The sequence below is a fragment of the Eucyclogobius newberryi genome, unplaced genomic scaffold, assembly GCF_026437365.1.
Source record: "Eucyclogobius newberryi isolate DKJ021-1_F unplaced genomic scaffold, fEucNew1.0.hap1 SCAF_2, whole genome shotgun sequence".
Classification (NCBI taxonomy): Eukaryota; Metazoa; Chordata; class Actinopteri; order Gobiiformes; family Gobiidae; genus Eucyclogobius; species Eucyclogobius newberryi.
The window spans coordinates 41,056,690-41,077,244 of record NW_027315834.1 but is presented as its reverse complement, the minus strand read 5'-3'; the positions used below and the strand labels follow the sequence as shown (position 1 = coordinate 41,077,244).

General features: G+C 40.1%; 1 protein-coding gene across 1 annotated transcript; it reads left to right on the top strand.

The window, feature by feature from the left end:
* Positions 1-9,086: 9,086 nt before the first annotated feature.
* On the top strand, positions 9,087-18,090 carry slc2a11l (solute carrier family 2 member 11, like). The gene is made up of 11 exons (XM_072453933.1): positions 9,087-9,119; positions 9,217-9,377; positions 9,467-9,591; positions 9,746-9,875; positions 10,744-10,892; positions 11,638-11,825; positions 13,139-13,249; positions 13,445-13,546; positions 17,417-17,492; positions 17,653-17,780; positions 17,849-18,090. The coding sequence occupies exons 1-11, from the start codon at positions 9,102-9,104 to the stop codon at positions 18,053-18,055; spliced, it is 1,395 nt and encodes a 464-aa protein (XP_072310034.1). The 5' UTR covers positions 9,087-9,101; the 3' UTR covers positions 18,056-18,090.
* The last annotated feature ends 2,465 nt before the right edge of the window (positions 18,091-20,555 follow it).

Genomic DNA, 20,555 nt, shown 5'->3' with positions numbered 1-20,555 from the left:
GTTGGTTTATCCGTTCATGTAAATGAAATTGAATTGATAAACTGCACATTAAGACTTAGATTTTTAATTCAAAATAAATTATTGAATCATTTTCTTCAGACTTGTTGTGGGGCTACTGCAGTGAGGTTCTTCGCTTTGACATTCTCTGGACAACGGTCAGTCACAGGAAGATTGAGGCTACTCACTACTAACTACTCACCTTAAAGGCGGTATGGACGATTTTTCGGCGATTTGAGAACGCAGGTGGAAGTGCGCATGCGCACTCCCCGTGCGGACTGACACAACACACACGTGCGTTTGTTTATTAGCGCAACGGAGCGCATCGCATCGCTCGTCTCCCGTAGATTTCTGTCCACTTCTGCGTCAGCTCGAACTGTCTTTCTCCGTCTTCATTTTGCCCCGTACACTGAGGGAACTATATTATTACAGATCCATGCGCTTAGACACGCGGACACGTGGGGACGAACTGCACGCGGCTGCAGGTGAGCGGTAGGTGCGTTTTATGATTGATACGTGGCAGGACTAATGATTTATCCATGCCACGAGGAAATATGATAAAAAAATTGTTGAAAAAAATCGTCCATCCCACCTTTAACCTTTTAAAAGTTTCCATTCAAACTTCAAAGTTTTAAGTTGCCAGTTCACTAAACAAATACATCATTTGAATTGTGGTTAAAAAAGAAGAACCAAGAGAGAAGGTTTTGTTCTACTGAGGAACAGAAAGAGAAACAAAAACAACAACAAAATTGCCCCAAAACAAACATTTATTTAAATTATTTTCACTCATGCCCGAGGTGAAGTGGACTGTGCTTTTAGAAATGTGCTGTGGTTTTAAGAAAATGTCAAACTGTGAACCTATTACAAAGAAACTTGATGTTGATTAAGCTACTTTTTAAAATAATCCCCAAATATGTTATGTACAGAACATTTGTTTGGGTGTGGGATTGTTTCATTCAGACCATCTCTGATTCAGACCATTATCGTTACCATAACGAATAAAAGGGTGAGATACAGATTGATGCGTTTACTTTTTTTTAATAGGAGAAGAATATCCATACAAGCACATGTTAGCATCTCCTCTGTTTGCAGGAGTTCCATAGTATGTGGTTGAGTTAAAAATATCTCCTTCTCTCTTTAGTGTTTTATCCTGAACCGTGTAACGTCAAATAGAGCAAGATATATTTAGCTTGAATTTTTGTGTGTTATGTGCCATTTATAGGAACAGCAAGACATTGGCTGTTCAGGCTGGTTCACGTAGCACTGGGATGTTTTATAGGTTTTTAGATATTTATTATTTTTGTAATATACATTAACAAGAAAAAACACAACCAGCGAGCAAGACAAACATAATAAATATAGCCCCAAGCGGCAATGATCGGCCCGTAACCCACGCCACGCCGCTTCCCCTCTAACACGCCTCAATCTTCCCATTTTATTACACTGCCGAATACGTTGAGCTATCGCGCCTTCTCCTCTCCTTTTCTTAACAAATATAGGCATTATTGTGCGCTGACATTTTCAATATGTTAGGAAAAGTATGTGGCTCTGAAGACCATGAAATATTTGAATATATTTTGATGCCCCACTCCTCAAGATGAGTCTCACCAAATTTGAAGTTAATTGGGCAAACGCCCAAGGAGGAGTTCATAAAAGTATAAAGTGTAAACATTTGGCAATTTTGCCAATGGAATAATATGGGAGGTGTCTGTCATTGCTACGGCTATGCTGTAAGAAATATGACATGGGTCTGATTGACCTTTTTAATTGGGATGCCAAAATGGAATTTTGTGGCAAATTTCACAAAATCTTTAAAAAACTAAATTTTTGGCTCCCCATATAAAATGTAATTTCCCTCAGGGCGCTATAGCACCAAACTGAATTGTTTCACTTAAGTAGGTTTGAGATAGGGGGTTTAATAAATGATTCAAAAATGTACGCAATTTGGACTTTGTATGTGCAAATGGCAGCAAATTTAAAATTTGGGAAATCTCTGAAAATATAGCTACATTTTGCAGCTTTGAAGAATCAGAATAAGGTTTATTGCCATTTGTCAATGAACAGGATTCACGAACATAGGAACTTGATTTTGGGTCAGTTTAAATAAACTGGTTGACTTGTCAATATGTTATGTCTATTCAAAGTGACACAATGCTGTTAGATCTAGTGAAACTATATTAAACTTGTTGAGACTGGACTGTGATCTCTTATAGAGCTACTGTGATCTCTTATAGAGCTACTGTGATCTCTTATAGAGCTACTGTGATCTCTTATAGAGCTACTGTGATCTCTTATAGAGCTACTGTGATCTCTTATAGAGCTACTGTGATCTCTTATAGAGCTACTGTGATCTCTTATAGAGCTACTGTGATCTCTTATAGAGCTTCTCTCTCAACTTTGGAAAAATAAAAATTCTGCCTGAAGATTCTTTTTAAATTCAGTGGCATGTTTTTTGTTTAAACATTCATGATTTTGGTTATTTATTAACTTGTCAAACCTTGGAAACCTTTAAGAAAATATTTACACAATGTACTTACAGCATGAATTATTAAAACACACAAAAGTACAGGCGTTGTTGAATGCTGACCCTTGACTTTGCTTAAATCTTTAAGTTATAACCCGTTTAAATAACTCATTCTTAATTCAAATCAAACCAAGTATTAAATACATATTACAGCTTAGTTTTTAAATGAGTATTGGAGCAATGTTTGTAATAGTGGTGACAGCAGCAGGTGGCTTTGAGGAACCAAGCAGCAGAAAGCTGTTTCCTATTCACCTCTGTATTACAATTATGTGAACTTGTTCTAAATGACAAAACTAAAAACATAATACAGAAAATTACCATAAAATGTTGGTTTACAGACACAATAAATGCAAAACTGCTGTGGTTATAGACAATTTCACGAGGGACAAAAAAAATAAAAAGTATTTTGCATAAATATTCATATGTGCTGGTTATGGCTGTAGAGCTTTTAAAGTGGGTCATTTATATCTATCTTTATAAATTGGTGTAATCCCTCATTCGTCAATGAAAAAGCATCAGTTGTTGTTATCTTGACACGGTTTTAGAAAAAAAACGTTATTTCAAGTCTCAACCAAAGGTCATTCTCAATCTGTGGATCTAGTCTGAGAACTCAGATATTTATCCTACTCTGAGTAAGCCCCGCCCACTGGGCGGAACCTCTTGATAACAACCTGTCCTGTTTTTGTTTACACTGTGGGTTTGACCTGAAGCCAATCTTCTTTATTCCCCTCACAGCCCTGTAATGGGCCATAGAAATCCTATTGTTACCTGGCTGCAGCTCCCTCATCACGAATGACTTGATTAGCATCAGAATGACCAGGGCTGATGCCGCTCCATGGCCTCTAAATGCTGCTGTACACTGATGGCAGATTGAACCTTAAACCTCCACTTCTGTTTGAAGAAGGATTCTCTTTTTTAACAAAGATTGCCTCCTTAATTCTTTCAAACCATCTTTTCTCCTGCTTAGAATCTTCACCTTCGATAGACTGGTTTGTGGCTTTAAGATGAAGATGCACAGCGCTCTGTGGTCCGAATTAGCATGTCTTCTGTGTTGATACAGCCTCTTGTGCAGTGACTGTTTATTCTCTCCTCTGTAACGCTCTTAACAACTTTCTTCACTGCATTGGATGGAATACACTACATTGCTCTGTTTCTGTGGAGGCAACTTGCCCTTTGACTGAACCAGTTTTTGTCTTACTCAGAGTAGGACAAGTATCCAGACTAGATCCGTTGACTTTCCAGAGGACTACAACTGAAACCTTTTGTACTATATATATATATATATATATATATATATATATATAAAATATATGGATGTATATATATATATATATATATATATATATATATATATATATATACACCCATATATTTTTTTTAACTTTCCAATCAAATATGTTGTTGTGATAACAGGGAAACAAGCATGATTAATTCATCTGTGTCTCTTGTGGACACTGGATACCTGACTCTGCCTGTTTTCCTGTCCATTGCTGCTCTAATGAATGACACTTGAATAGCCACATCTGATGACAAACTCAGCCCAACATTTACTGGCATCAATCTGGCACAAGTGCCATGCTCAAGGGCACAATGTCTCTGTGCCTCTAAATGTTGCCTCTGGGTTTCAAGAAGAGTTCCGAGGCTGCGCTGAATTACTGCAGCAACGATGTTTCATTTGTGAATTTGTCTTCTGTAATGGGCTGAATTGGCAGTAATCTTGAACACATGGCCAGAGTAATAGCTTTGTCTGTCTAACAAAGTGGAGATGATTCTTTTACTTTGACACTTTGAGACATTTGTCAAAGGCCTAGAGCTTTTTTACTTGTTTTTATTATAACTCTTAAGGCTTTGTGTTAAACCCTAGCTTTACCAGTACCACTGCCAGTTTCAAGTGGATGCTGCTGTAATCCTTATACTACAAAGAACTAGTTTTATTTGTTGATTCTGTCTACATACATATTATTTTACATTATATTGCACACTATTTTACTTTAATATGCTGCTTTCTACCCACTACAATGCCACGACATATCAGTAAAAGTCCATTGTTTGGTTGCAGTCACATGATGTGAATAGGACCTATGTGTCTTATGTGTGCGTGGCTGAAAGGCTCCTTGTAAAGTGAACCTGTGATCCATGTATAATTGATGACAATCGAGCGTTGCCATGACTGTACTTCGACTTGGGAGGACCTCAGTGCTTTGGCACAATTCCTCCAGTGTGTGCAATACCTTGGAGCCTCTCCTTCACCATCCGTCCAGAGCTCTGGCCCTCGGCACCTGCACTGCAAAAAGAGCACAAAAAACAGCACAATTAATATGTCAATAAAATGTCATATTTGAGTTTACACAATAAGTGTGTTATATTTTTGACCAATCAGAGCCCAGCTGGCGTCAGTTTGATCAGAATAACTGTTGTGTGACACATGTTGTGTTGAGCAGTGTAAGAGGTTCAGCTCTGTGAGGCTGAACACAGCAGCTCTTACTTACTTAAACTTAGTTCTCTGACCAAGCTAAATTTGGATTTGGCCCCCTAGACCTTTTAATCCGGCCCGAACACCCCTTATGCTTAATCCCTTCCACGCGTGGGAATGTTGAACTTTTTCTTTCTTTATTCAATTCTGTCCACTATTTTAAAAAAGGGAATCTTCAAGCTGCTTAATATGTCAAATCAATTATTCTGCATCAGGGTCAGTTTGTACTCCAAACCCACAAGTAAATAATTACCCTAAAATAAAATGAAAAAAGAATAAGACTTCTATGTGGATTTTGCCTAGATATTTTGCTTTATTACAAGTCCCAAAAAAATCATTTTTACTGAATTTACATTCAGCTACTAAAAGAGAATTGTCAAAACCCAAGTGATAATTCCATGTTCTTGTTCCTGCTGCTGATGCATGAACATGGACTCAGTCTTTCACAGTGTCAACATATAATTATTACTAGGCATAACTATTATTAGGCTGTATAAAGCTTTATTTCTTTAAGTTTTTATTGTTTTGTTTCTTATATTATGTTTGGCCTGCGATCCGGCCTGAGCGTCAAAATTCAGCCCACGGCCCAAAAATGAGTTCGACACCCCTGATTTGGGTTCTAAAAGCAGTAAGTAGCCCACCGACTGTTTCAAAAATTGTAATTTTCAACCTATTATTTTTTTCTTACATCAGCTTAGATGATGAAGAAGAGTGTTTGTGGTCAGTCCTCATGTTGGGGTCACAATCTCCTTTTAGTGCCATTAAACACTGTATCGTGATGGATCTGATTCCTCTGTTGTCCTGTCGTCAGAGGATTAGAAGGTCTGAGGTTTAGTGGAGGGATAAATGTTATTTACATAATTACAATGCATTTGTTATTCTAAAGCATGCATTAGGATAAGTTATTAATGTGAGGATGAAAAAATATATATTTATTTGTTTCCCAAAGGACGATAAAAGGTACTCAACTTTTGTACACTAAAGCCCACTTCACCCATAATTCCCAGTTAATTTCCATGTGCAGATTTCCAGAACACTCAGCTCTGACCCACATTCACACAGGCTTCAGTCCCAGAACATTGCCAGTTTTGCTCTGTTCACACTTAACCTGGCATTTGTCTCTCTGCTTCTGTCCCTGCATCAATGTGCCGCAGCATTTACACTGAAGGAGAATGGAACTTAACTGCCTAGTGTAACCATTACCTCATCAAAAATGCAGGGAATTGTCACTGTTCCGGCAAAATGCAGGTAAATTCCCAGGTAAGACTGCAGATGTGAATGGAGCTTTAATAATCACTCATTCCTAATTAGATATGTTCCATCCTGTAGTGTCTTTCGTGGCATTTACTGAATTCTGGACTTGGCTATTGTGAATGAACATATTGATAATGCAAAGTCCACTGGGGTAGGTTCTTTTTCAAGCTACATCTTTGTGTTTGATGGATTGTTTCATGTATTCAACTTCATTAAAGGTGCAATGGGAATCATTATTCTGAATCAAAATCTAGCATAAGTCACTGAAGGAAATGGAGAGGTTCCTTGCAGTGGATGATTGAGGTATTGGCCTTTCTTTTAGTTTGCATCATATTAGAAGACATGTCATATGTGCAGAATCTGATAATCTGAAAGAAAGTTACAGACGACTTTGAAGACTGGACACCATTCTCGTTTTGAAAACCCGTAAACAGAGAAACGGACTCCAATCTGCTCTGAACACACAGAGCTGAGCAGCTTCTGTCACACATTGTTTTGGCACGGGTCAGATTTTGACTGCGTCCAAATGTGGTCTGTTTGAAAAGACACAGTTTCAAGAACAAAAATACAAAAATCCCACTATACTGTCAGCACAAGACGAATGCAGCTATTGAACAAGTGCAGGACAGAGTGGTTGAGTTGACTCGCTGCACCTGGAACAACTTAGAACAGGACTAGTTCACTTCTGCCACTTCAGCTGGACACCTCTAGTCTTTCGGGCGGAGGGAAAGACTTAAAGGGAAGCTTGTTTGATGTGCGAGGCTGCCGTTGCTCTTTTGTGATCCAATTTCAGGCTTTTCCATTTGCTCTCTTTGCTCTAAGTGGATTTATAAAACCAGCCATCCCTCTCCTGTGCCTTTGTCAGGTGTAGCCGTTTCCAAGTCCCATTTATAATCAGTGCAGTCCTCACTTTCCCCCATCCACAAATACACTCATGCACATCTCTATATTTCTCTCTCTGCCCCCTCTGCCATTTTTCATCTTTTGTTCCTCCGGTATTATTTCTGTCTTAGGGTCTATGACATTGCTTTCTAACTATAACCAAATGTGCCTCACTGTGCCCGGATTTGTAAACCTGAGGAGAGACAAAATACACTCACAGAGAAACGCTTTGTCAACCTGATTCTTATTTGTTTTATTTAGTTGAGATCACATCATGGGTTAATTTCCATCCTTTGTATTGCATTCTATTTGACAAACACACTCTCATTCATACAGCACATGGACACTAGAGGCAAGGTGGGAGAAGTGTCTTGCCCATGTGCGGTTGTCTGTGCCAGACAGCGCTCGTCTCTAAGGACAATACGTTCAAATTGGGTTATATGTAAAATGTGAATGGTGCAGTTTATGCTGCTTTAAGTTCTCAGATAGATGGAAACACACAAAAAAATCAAATAACCCATGGTCTGAAATAGCATATTATTTATTATTTATGCCTATTATTACTTAATTTAGTTGGAAGTACATGTGGCAAATCATAGTGACGTGGAAGTTTGTGAGAAAAGTTAACAATTACAGAAAGTAGAACTGATTTCTAAAAAGGGCTCCTTATGTCACCAACAGTGTTATGTGTAACTTAGTAACCAGTACTTTAATATATTACAATGGTGTTTACTGTGAAGGCATTACTGTGAAAATATATAATTACAGTAATAACAAAATACTAAAACAAAATGCTTGGGAGAAGAACCATTTCAGCCCATTTAAAAACACATTTCATTAAATATCTTTAATAAAACATAAAAGTACATGTTTGATTCATTTATACAAAATCCAAGACTGAAGTAACTATAATTATGTTAACTAATTAGGCTCCTTTTTTCAAAGTAACTTTCCCAATTCTGATCAACACTCACAATTCTATCCAAGACGATTCAGAAGAAACTTGCCAGAAATAGCCTATGATATATTTAGGGCTGAGTAGGCTGAGTTTAAATGATCACACACAGACCTGCAGGAATCACAGAGAAATAACACACAAAATATTCAAACCAAGATTTAAAAAAGAGAAAAGCGTATTAAACATGTACCAGTCCAGAACTGAACCGGGACTAACCAAGGACCGAAACAGGACTAAACCAAGACTAAACCAGGAAGAGGATTTTTATTTTTTATTTGAAAAAGGTTGAGCCACAAAAAGTAAATTTAAGTGGTAATATATCATTTGAGTTCTAGAACATGTTCAAGCCTAAACAGTAAAATAAAGCAGTCTCAGAAAAGCCTTAATGTATTGTATTAATTATATTTGTGTGCGCAACATGTAATTAATCATAATACAAATATTTGAATTGTGACTCCTTGTCAACAGCCTCACGACAGTGACGCACATGTCTGTATAAAGCTCCTCATTTGATTTTGCTTTGTCATTGGTCTTGAGAAGTTAATCATTTGACTTTGTGCAAACCTTTAACGTGGACAATGTAAACTAGGATGAGTGAGGAGATGACACAGAGACGACTTCAGAATGTCCCAGAAGGAGCGGAATTTGGTAAGTTTTTCTTTTAAAAATGTAAAAACACATTATGTGTGTTTTACAGTTAAGTGTGTGAATGTCTCTGATGCAGCCCAAGACCATCTCCTCTGTACAATATACTTTAGTTTACCTTAGCTTTTTCCCATTTATTTCTATCAATGCATTTTAACAGCACATTAGGACATGATAATCACAACACACACAATTCAAAACTAAAATTAAATTGATATTTTTTTCTTCTCAAGGAAATACGTTTAAAGCCATGCATTTTAGAATACTTTCTAAAGCTTATGCTGTGTGTTTAGTGTCCTTTGGTCATCGCTGTCATTTTCATCTCTGGCATTGGAGGCACTTTTCAATATGGATTCAGTCTTTCCTCGATGACTTCTCCCTCTGCAGTGAGTTCAAACTCTGGATCAGTTTGAATATGCACAACTCTACCAAACCATACACAATTTGAAATAGTGAGCTGATTGTGTAACACCTTTGTTGCAGTTCATTCAGGAGCTGGTGAACGTTACTTGTGTGGAGAGATATGGTGTTAACTTGGAGCAGTGGCAGATTTCTCTGATCTGGTCTTTTATTGTGTCCATTTTCCCCATCGGAGGGCTGTTTGCTGCACTGTTGGCCAACTCTATCATGTCAAAAGTTGGCAGGTCAATAAACACAAAAATGTACAATATTTGGTACACTTTTTGGCTGCTATGTTAGTGGACCTTTCAAATCTCTTTTCCTTGTCTGGCAGGAAACAATGCCTTTTACTGAGCAGTATTCCAGCTCTAATCGGAGCTCTGTTGATGCTTTTGAGTAAAACAGCCATGTCTTTTGAGATGATAATGGCGGCGCGATTTTTCCATGGAATGAATGCTGGTAAAACATATTTTGTTTGTTCTAATAAGTCTGCTAAAAAAGATTTTGATTGATGAATGAATTCACTATTAAATATTTCTGAATTGATAGATCATTGATCAGAGTACTTCTATTGATCTGTATTGATTATTTATAATTCACATTGTTGTTTTAGGACTCGGAGTCATTGCTCAAACCATGTACATTATGGAATGTGCCCCTAAAAGTCTGCGTGGGGCAGTGGGGGTCACCGTGGCCTCCTTCATCGCTTTGGGGAAATTAAGTGGTCAGTTACTAGGCATCAGGTGAGCGCAACTGACACTGAAAAATCTTTCTCAATTGGTGACTTTAGAGCTACTGGGGACACAAATAAATGGGGAAAAAATCTGTCTTTAAATCTCAGAATGTTTAGGAATATTTAGATTAATCTCGGCTGAATCAAAATCACAATTTGAACGGATGCCAATAGCAAATCTTAATTTTGTAATGTTTTTTAATTGTATTCTGTGAAACCTGCCTAGGGACAACCTATGGAAATTAGTATTAGCATGTTATAATGTGGCATATTTACACTGTAATTTACATGTGTTCATTATACATAAAATATCTGATCTGGACAAGCATGTTCTGAAATACTTTTTGTCAGTTCATATTTCAGTCTTTTTGTCACTTCTTCTGAAATCATTTCAAATACAATTATTAAAAGACAAATCTCAAATCTAATCGCAATTCCCAAATCCTTCAGATCTATTTTCATTCATTCTCAGATTTAGACATAAAAATCATTGATCAATGACCTAAGGACTTGGACACAGTAGTTCCAAAAGTACAATGCTTAGTTCGTAAGCAACTAAAACTCTAAATTACCGGTACCTTGGTAATAATTGACTTAGTCTGTTCTTGTAATTCTGTTTGTGCATAACTGTTTTATATGCATGGTTCACAGTGCTTGATAAAAGTAGAAATAAATTTAAACACTGTAGAGGTTCCACACTATACAGATGCTTAAAGCCAGTTGGACCCACTTTCTGCCACTGTGTCACGGTGTGAAAATGTCAAACTCAAACCATTATGTCCAAATGAACTCATGGAACTATGTTACTGTGTCGTCACCTGGAGGACAGCGGGATCACACAGACGTAGTCACAGTGTCTCCTGTTGTATCTCCTGCAGAGAGTTGCTTGGCACCAGAGAGAGGTGGCCCTGGCTGCTTGCTTTCAGTGGTGTGACGTCTCTCCTTCACCTGGCCACGCTGCCGCTGCTGCCAGAGTCTCCCAGCTTCCTGCTGCTGGCCAAAGGAGACTGGCAGGCCTGTGAGCAAGGTGGGCACGTTACGGACATTACTCTCACAGGAAACATAGCAAAGACGTGAAATAAGATGGTTGAAGTGTCTAAAATGTACATTGTCTCTGATAGTCTATAAGTTTATTCATTTGACAGGGACATCACACAATAAATAGGCTTATACTGTGCAACAGCTTCAGTTGTTGTGGAATGGACTGTTTGTTGGCAAAAGCAAACAATTCGGATACTTGTCAATAGTAAAACTTGTATAGTATATAGTATAGTATTGATGCTAAAATATATCACAACAGGACAAATGTGACTGTTATGAGCAGTTTTAGACAGATCTTTATCAGAATTATAATAAGACCACATGGTAACTATGCTATTATCTTTATCATATTAGACATTGTAGACAGCCTTAACATTTTAAAGCTTGATTTTAAATGAATAATTACAGATCTTCCTCATTTTCTATACCACCAAAGAGTCTGCCACTACCAGCCTCTAGAGATGACCATGAACCAAAATAACTCAATAATACCCCACTGGAAATAGGGTTAGAGGTTTGTTTTGCGTATATTTTAAAGTATAGATTGTCTTTGGAACAGGCGTAAAATATCTCTAATTTACCTAAAATAAGAAAAAGTCAAGCCGTTTTTAACAACAACTTGAAATGACACCAAAACCGTCTTGCTGTACTGCCAAATCGTATCATTATCTAAACGTATGATCTTATTTAAGACTGTAAACGTTCTGTGTGTGCTTGTCCCTTGTCGTTAGCGCTAAAGAGGCTGTGGGGAGACGGCGACTACAGGCTGGAGATGGAGGAAATGTTGAAGGAGAAGGCAATGCAGCAGAACGCAGGGACTTGCACAGTGCTGCAGCTGTTTAGAAACCGGGACGTCCGCTGGCAGCTCATCTCTGTCCTGGTCACATTCTCCTCCCTGCAGCTCTGTGGCATCAACGCCGTGAGTCACAATGTCTTCTTCAAACATGGCATTTGCAAAGCACACACACCTTTAAATGGCTCCCACGGTCACACGCTCAGCATCCAACACGGAACAGGTTGTGTTTGTGTTATCAATCAATGCAAGGGTCTTTAAACAGCGGGTGAAAGGAGCAGTACCTGATTTCACTGAGGGAAAACATACAGCCCTTAGTCCAAATTCTAATTCCTCATTTTCCGAACATCCTAATTATTCACATGCGATGAGTTTATAAGCGCTTTTCACGACTTTCAGAGTTTTCCCATCACAGTAAAGCTAACAACATCTAGCATGCTCACAGCACACTTCCTTTTATAATTAAATGGTTTATAAATAAATGTTGCAGCTCATTTTGACCCTAAGTGCTGCTTTTACAACATATCTGTACAAGGGCAAAACTAATTTTGCTCCACTACGTGAAAAAAAAGTAAAAAACAAACTATTCGACAGCTACTTAGGTTGCAATGTTTTATTAATTCTAATTTTAGTAGTCGACTAGTCAGTGATTATTTCTACTGTAGAAAATGTGTTAATGTGTTTTAGAGTTTGTGTAGTTATAACTATTACAAATTATTAAAAGATTAACAATTCCATTAAAAAATAACCCATTTCCAACTAATAGAGGCTTGTGTTTATAAAATACACCAATGCAGAAGAAATTGCATAGATCGCAGTGAATCTAAAAAAAAAGCATTTTAAGCACTTATCATTATGGGGGGGAAAATAATGATTTAAGGAAATAACATAACCTAATTACTGAAAGCAGGGACATGACTGTAATTACTGATTGCTTGATATTGATGGCTCCAGGCCTGGGACGAGTCTGGCAGCTATTCTACATCTGCAAGATTAAAATGGCATTGTCTGGCAGTGTATTATATAAACGTATACAAATTAATTAACTAATTGTGACCAGTCGACAATAAAAAATAATAATATTGTAGCTGTATTTTAATGATTCTAATCATTATCTGGACTATTCAGTCTCTAAATCGCAAACAATTTTACATTTGTATGACTAAGACTGCGACAATATTGAATCAAAATGTAATAAAACCAAAAAAACTGTTGGGATTTTTCAGCACTAATACATTTTCTTTGTAAATATTCTCCATGTAAATGCCTTCAGTCACCACATGTCAACCTTTTTTGATCATTTATCTAAACATCTCAATGGACAGTTGTTTGACTAGTCGACTAATTGGACAAAATCATCTCTGCCTAGTCGACTACTAATTGGTTCATAAGCCCACTCAGAACCCTCCACACTGTGTCCACTCTCTATCCTGCTGCAGGTTTACTTTTATTCCTATGAAGTCTTCCGTCACGTGGGAATCCATGAAGAGGACCTCCGTTACGCTGCCCTGGGAACCAGCCTGTGCGAGCTGTCCGCCTCTTCATCCCTGGTGAGTCGTGCACCGCCACGCCTCAGTGCCTCTCGGTATGTAACTCAACGACTGTGACCTTTCAGAGTCATTACATGTGCTCTTAGGATGCTGGATGTGTCCCCCCGCCTCTGTGCCGTGTCACTGCAGCGCCCCCTCGTGTCGCATCAGTAAACCTGGGTGTTTAATGGGCTTCTCATCTTTGTTCTGTTGCAGTTTTTCATGGTCCAGGTTTCAAGCAAAAGGATGCTGCTGCTCAGAGGCTACGCGGTGATGTGTGTGACGCTGGTTCTCCTCACGGTCACCATGTATCTGCAGGTGACCTCCAGAATCACAGTCTGAATAGGACGCTTAGGCAATAACAGTGCAATTGCGAGCATGTTAACTATTTGAAATATCAAAATACAGTTCAAAAATATTGGGTAGCGCTTTGAAATAAGGCATGAATAAGCGCTAGTTATTTGTTTATGCCTGGAGTGTCCAAACTATGGCCCGGGGGCTAAATGTGGCCCTAAGATCATTTTTCGTCTGCCTTCGGGATAACCATAAGTGGTCGATTTTAGTATACGTTTGACATTTTTATACCATCATAACCTTTAAATATTTTTTCTCGTCCCAAATATATTTGACATGAAGCTTTGAATCCAGAACAAAGACGTGTTGGCTCGATCCAACCTGTGAAATGCACTCCATCTGAATAACCATAAACCACCAGTCTATATGGCCCTCAATGTAGTTATTTATTTAGTTATTTTAATATATATGAAATAAATATCTGTAACAAATATGCCAGATTATAACAAAGATGCTCTCCATCTGTTGTCTATAGGCAGGCAACACTGAAGACTATTACGAAATATTACAAAAAGATAAAAGTGGCCAGAGATAAAAGTGGCACTTCATCTATTTCAACATGTGGCTCCTCGTGAACATTTTTTGTACATCCCTAGTTTATTATGTCGGTGTAATCCCTAGTTTATTACTTATAATAACAATATAAATGTAAATATAAATGTAAATAAGCCATAAACCAAAAATATATGTGTGTGTGTTAATAAACCAAAATGTTATAAGAACTGCTTATTAATGTCTTTTCAATAACCAAGTGATATTTCTTTATAAATAAATTATAAACCGCACGCATAAACAAATATTAGGTGCATATTATCACTTAATACATACTAAGGCCCATTATTTTTAAGCCATACCAAATATTGTCATTCCAAATGTTAACGCAATATTTCCATTTCCATTTTGGTTTGGAATGATGACAACGTTGCTACATTTTCATCACTCTGAAACTCTGATTGATCGTCCTTTCATGACAATGTTTTAAAATTTGTTTTATGGAATCGCTTTTAACGTTTTCTTTTCTTTGTTGGTTCAATTTGTTGAACCTGAAAAATTGTAGCCGTCTTCATAGTGAAAGATCTTTAGAACTCAGTGCAATGATATCTTGGACCTGCTTAAAACAAGGTCGGTGACTAAAGCCAGAAAGATTCTGTTAGACTCACCCACTGCTCTCTCAGGCCCTGCCCTCTCAGGCCCTGCCCTGCTCTCTCAGGCCCTGCCCTCACAGGCCCTGCCCTGCTCTCTCAGGCCCTGCCCTCTCAAGCCCTGCCCTCACAGGCCCTGCCCTGCCCTCTCAGGCCCTGCCCTCTCAGGCCCTGCCCTCACAGGCCCTGCCCTGCCCTCTCAGGCCCTGCCCGCTCCTCACAGGCCCTGCCCTCACAGGCCCTGCCCTGCCCTCACAGGCCCTGCCCTCTCAGGCCCTGCCCTGCCTTCACAGGCCCTGCCCTCTCAGGCCCTGCCCTCACAGGCCCTGCCCTCTCCTCACAGGCCCTGCCCTCTCCTCACAGGCCCTGCCCTCTCAGGCCCTGCCCTCACAGGCCCTGCCCTCTCAGGCCCTGCCCTCTCAGGCCCTGCCCTGCCTTCACAGGCCCTGCCCTCTCAGGCCCTGCCCTCACAGGCCCTGCCCTCTCCTCACAGGCCCTGCCCTCTCCTCACAGGCCCTGCCCTCTCAGGCCCTGCCCTCACAGGCCCTGCCCTCTCAGGCCCTGCCCTCTCAGGCCCTGCACTGCCTTCACAGGCCCTGCCCTCTCAGGCCCTGCCCTCTCAGGCCCTGCCCTCACAGGCCCTGCCCTCTCCTCACAGGCCCTGCCCTCTCAGGCCCTGCCCTCTCCTCACAGGCCCTGCCCTCTCAGGCCCTGCCCTCACAGGCCCTGCCCTCTCCTCACAGGCCCTGACACGGGCAAAAGCCTCAGTCTTAATTCTGTTAGATCTGAGTGCTGCTTTTGACACTGTCGATCATGGGATCCTCTTACAGAGACTAGAGGACTGGGTGGGCATCACTGGCACTGCCCTAAACTGGTTAAGGTCCTATCTGGAAGACAGGAAGTACTTTGTTGAAATTGGTAGCTGTGTCTCAGACCACATGACCCTGACCTGTGGAGTGCCCCAAGGGTCAGTCCTGGGTCCCCTTCTGTTCAACCTCTACATGCTGCCGTTGGGTCAGTTGATACGCAGTGAAAATGTGTCCTATCACAATTATGCAGACGACACTCAGATCTATGTTTCACTATCGGCAGGTGAATATGGACCAGTAGATTCACTCTGTCACTGCATCCAACAGATCAGTGTGTGGATGCAAAACAACTTTCTCCAGCTGAACTCAGACAAGACTGAAATAATCGTTTTTGGCCCACAGAAACAAAGAGAAAGTATTAGCGGTCACCTCCAGAGTCTCGCTCTAAAACCTACAAACCAAATTAGAAATCTGGGGGTAATAATGGACTCAGACTTGAACTTTAATTGCCACGTCAAATCAATAACATCAGCAGCTTTTTACCATCTAAAAAACATTGCCAAAATCAAAAATATAGTGTCAAAACCAGATTTAGAGAGACTTATCCACGCGTTTGTCTCCAGTAGATTAGACTACTGTAACGGCCTGCTCACTGGTCTCTCCAAACGAGCTGTAAAACAGCTGCAGTACATCCAGAACGCTGCTGCTCGGGTCCTGACCAGAACCAGGAAGTATGATCACATTAGTCCTGTTCTCAGGTCTCTGCACTGGCTCCCTGTGGCTCAGAGAATAGACTTTAAAGCAGCTCTGCTTGTGTACAAGTCTCTCCATGGCCTAGCACCAAAGTACATCTTGGATATGTTAGTGCCATATGAACCATCTCGGACTCTGAGGACCTCAGGGACCGGCCTCCTGCTGGTGCCCAGAGTCAGGACAAAACATGGGGAATCTGCGTTTCAGTTTTATGCAGCTAAAATCTGGAACAGTCTTCCTGAAGATGTGAGACAGGCTTCTACTCTGACAATGTTCAAATCTAAGCTAAAAGCTGTTTTGTTTAGCTGCGCATATGACTAAAAGGATTTTTTCTTTGCACTCTTCTCTTTTGTTTGTGATTTTATTAGTTTAGAAAATCAGTTGGATTGATAATTTTTAATTTAGTTAATTTTATTGTATTTCTGTAATTTCTTTGTGATTTGAATGCATTTTTCCTGCTGTGAAGCACTTTGAATTGCCTTGTGTATGAAATGTGCTCTACAAATAAACTTGCCTTGCCTTGCCCTGCCCTCACAGGCCCTGCCCTCACAGGCCCTGCCCTCTCCTCACAGGCCCTGCCCTCTCAGGCCCTGCCCTCTCAGGCCCTGCACTGCCTTCACAGGCCCTGCCCTCTCAGGCCCTGCCCTCACAGGCCCTGCCCTCTCCTCACAGGCCCTGCCCTCTCAGGCCCTGCCCTCTCCTCACAGGCCCTGCCCTCTCAGGCCCTGCCCTCACAGGCCCTGCCCTCACAGGCCCTGCCCTCTCCTCACAGGCCCTGCCCTCACAGGCCCTGCCCTCACAGGCCCTGCCCTCTCCTCACAGGCCCTGCCCTCACAGGCCCTGCCCTCACAGGCCCTGCCCTCTCAGGCCCTGCACTGCCTTCACAGGCCCTGCCCTCTCAGGCCCTGCCCTCACAAGCCCTGCCCTCTCCTCACAGGCCCTGCCCTCTCAGGCCCTGCCCTCACAGGCCCTGCCCTAGGTTTAAATACTGTGATGCTTTGTATGTGAACGTTTTTAAACTGCTGGCTGCACTAGAACTGTCCTTTGGGGAGTGAATAATCTACCTCAGCTTTTAACACAACTCCTGAAGTAATGTATTCACATGTATTCTTCTTTTATTTTGCCTTTAGGCTAATCTTTCATGGCTGCCTTACTGCAGTATGATGTTGGTTTTTATTTTTATATTCTCCTTTGGAAGTGGACCAGGTAAGTCACTTTGTCATTCAACAGTGAAAGTATAATACATTTAAATATAATAAATCTCTAAATTGAGTTACATTAGTCTTTTCAGTGATTAAAAAGTCTTACTAATCTCACCAATGGGAGTTACTAAAGTGAACTGTTTTGAACCATGGTTGTTTGGCAGGTGGCGCCACGACTGCTCTTCCAGTGGAGCTCTTCACACAAACATACAAATCTGCAGCTTTCACTGTTGGGACGTTCCTCAACTGGTCTGGCTTGTTCTGTGTGGGAATGCTCTTCCCCATCTTAGTCGTAAGCGCCATTATATTTGACTCACACAATTTGACATTGAAATTCTGACTTTTTTTTTTCTTTTACAGCAAAAAATTAATTACTTTTGTTTCTTAATATTTCTGTTTTTTTGTGCGTTCACTTGCTTGTATGTGGGGTTTTACTTTCCCGAGACCAAGAACCTGAGTCCTCTGGAGGTCGCTGAAGAGTTTAAAAAAATACGCTGCAAATCTAAAATGGCACATTCCAATGAGCACACCAGTCACAATGGCACTGTATGTGAAACAAACCTCTGATGTATTTGTTTAATATGTATGTCTGTTATGGATTGTAAACAATAAAGTTCTACACTAAAGCCTACTTAAAGTATGTCATAGTTATTTGTGTATATCATACTTCAATGCCTTATCCCCCCCTGGGATGGTAAATAAGTTGGGAAGTATGCGCTAATGCTGATGCTAACGCTAATGCTAAGACCACGACACGAGAAGAAATGTCCCATCAAAATAAAAGCGGAAGAGGAAGTGAAGGCATTAATTGCACCCCTACTGGCCAATTGTGAAAAAACACAATATCTGCAATGCACTTTTTTGCATGGATCTCGAGGAGGATATAATCCATGAGTTTCAAACGAATCAGACAATGTTGAGTTTTTCCGACAATGGGTAGGGGGCGCTATAGTCAATTTGTTACATAAAAACGCATTAGTGAGTGAAATATGAGCTCCGTAGATCAATTCCAATAGGCGTGACTTGTCCTTGAAAAAACAGGAAATTAAGTATTTTTTGAGGGCGTGTTACGCAGAGACCGTAAAGAATATCAACATTCTTTTGAATAATTATTCAATTTCAATGTCTTTAGATGCAAAAAGTGTTGTTTTGAGCTCGATCGGACAAAAAACCAAGGACAATTAAGATTTTGAAAAAAAAAAGTCAAACGTGGCGGTGCCACTTTGATTCGACATGGCTGACTTCCTGTTTATCATAGAGCGATGCTGCCAGGTGCGTTTTACTCCTCAAAGGTCAGAGGTCAAAGGTAGCTCCATCACTGTCCCAAGTCTCATGTGCCTAGGCCAAAGATTAAGAGTTTCATGTTTTTTCTTTTTTGAACTAGTCGGCACTGTTGCGACGGGCGTTCTCGCAACCTCCATTTTATTGGAGTTCGAGCCGAGCCGATCGCGTCTATGTCCCCATGTGACCTATGACCCCATGTGGGACATTCATCAACGTTCAAAGGCCCGAGTTGTGGCAAAATGACCATGAATAATAATAATAATAATAATAATAATAATAAGAAACCTGGCAAGAACAAAGACTCGTCGCATTCCATTCCATGGAATGGCTCGAGCCAATTAAAAGCTTTGGTATGTAAAAAGAATCCTCTGACTTAGAGAAACATGAAATTAAACAAAGCGACGCTGACCAATATAACTGAATTGAAATTGTTATCAAGGCATATGAATCAGAACTTTCAAGGGGAATAACATCTAAACTGTATATTGTAATTGCATTAATAGTCTGGACAGCCATTCTATAAATATATAAAAATATAAACGGTTAAGCTAAGGTAAGATAAAGTAGATTGTTTTTACAGGTGAAGAATGGGAAAGTGCACATCTCAATGGAGGTCCACAAAATGAAAAGAGTTGGTGTTGTCCCTCATTCGTCCAGGAGTGTTCCATTGTAGCAAAAGGTTCAGTTGTATCATCTGGACTTTTGAAAAGAGTTCTGTTGACAGTTTTTATTACATAATTTAATGGGTGCGCGTTACCCCCAAGTCTGGTAAATGGAAAAACGTTCCATAACAATTTTCATGTCAGGAACATAAGAACATGAGGTGTTTTCAAAGTCAAGTCCAATCCAGGTCAGGAGTTCAAAGTCAAGAAGCGTAACAAAGATGCAGTGTTCTGTTTTTTCCTCAATTGTTAGCAGTCAGTGTGCGCACACTCAGGCGTCATAGATGGTTATCAGAAGAGTTCTAGACCTTTCAGTGTCCAGCTGCATCATAGATTCACTTACATTGTCAAGAAATTACACATGAATCAATGCTATTACTTAACTGTCAGAGAACATAATTCAACTTAGAATATTAAACGACACAGAAACATCAGTCTTTTGTGTGGCTTGCAAGGGAGAGGAAGGCTTAGCCGAGTCAAGATGTTGTAAGCAACCTGAACGACTTTCCAAAATCACTCTCAGCGTTCCTCCCTCTTACAAGTCATTTTATTAAAATCACACATAAAAAGGCGGGTCACATTTCTCATTGGTCAGCTTCACATCAAGGCACTTGTCTTTTACGACCCTTTGGTATTATCTTTAGAGATAAAAACCTTGGTGAATGTTCTACCCATCTGGTCCCCAGGATGGGAGGAACATTCCTCACGGCTGCTTCTACAACATCTTCACACATGTTATTAGAAAAACATGCCTTTCCCTCCCCCCAGGCTAATGATGCAGATAACTTTTAACACACAAATATAATCATATATTTACATTTTATCACATACATACAAGGCCACCATCAAAAAGCAATTAGAAGAGAATACAATGTTGAAAGTAGATAGTTTAAAACCACCACAGTGGCAATAATTAAATGGATATAATTAACAAATCAATCAATCAATAAAAAAAATCCAGTGATTTCAGTATTTTCTACATGAGCGCAGCAAGGTTTGGAAACTCTTACTTCTGACGCAGACATGCAGCCTTCACACGTGTGTGTGTGCGTCTGATAACACAATCTCCTCAAATTCAAAAGCCTTTAACAGCTATGACACACATGGTGTCCCCCAGGGGA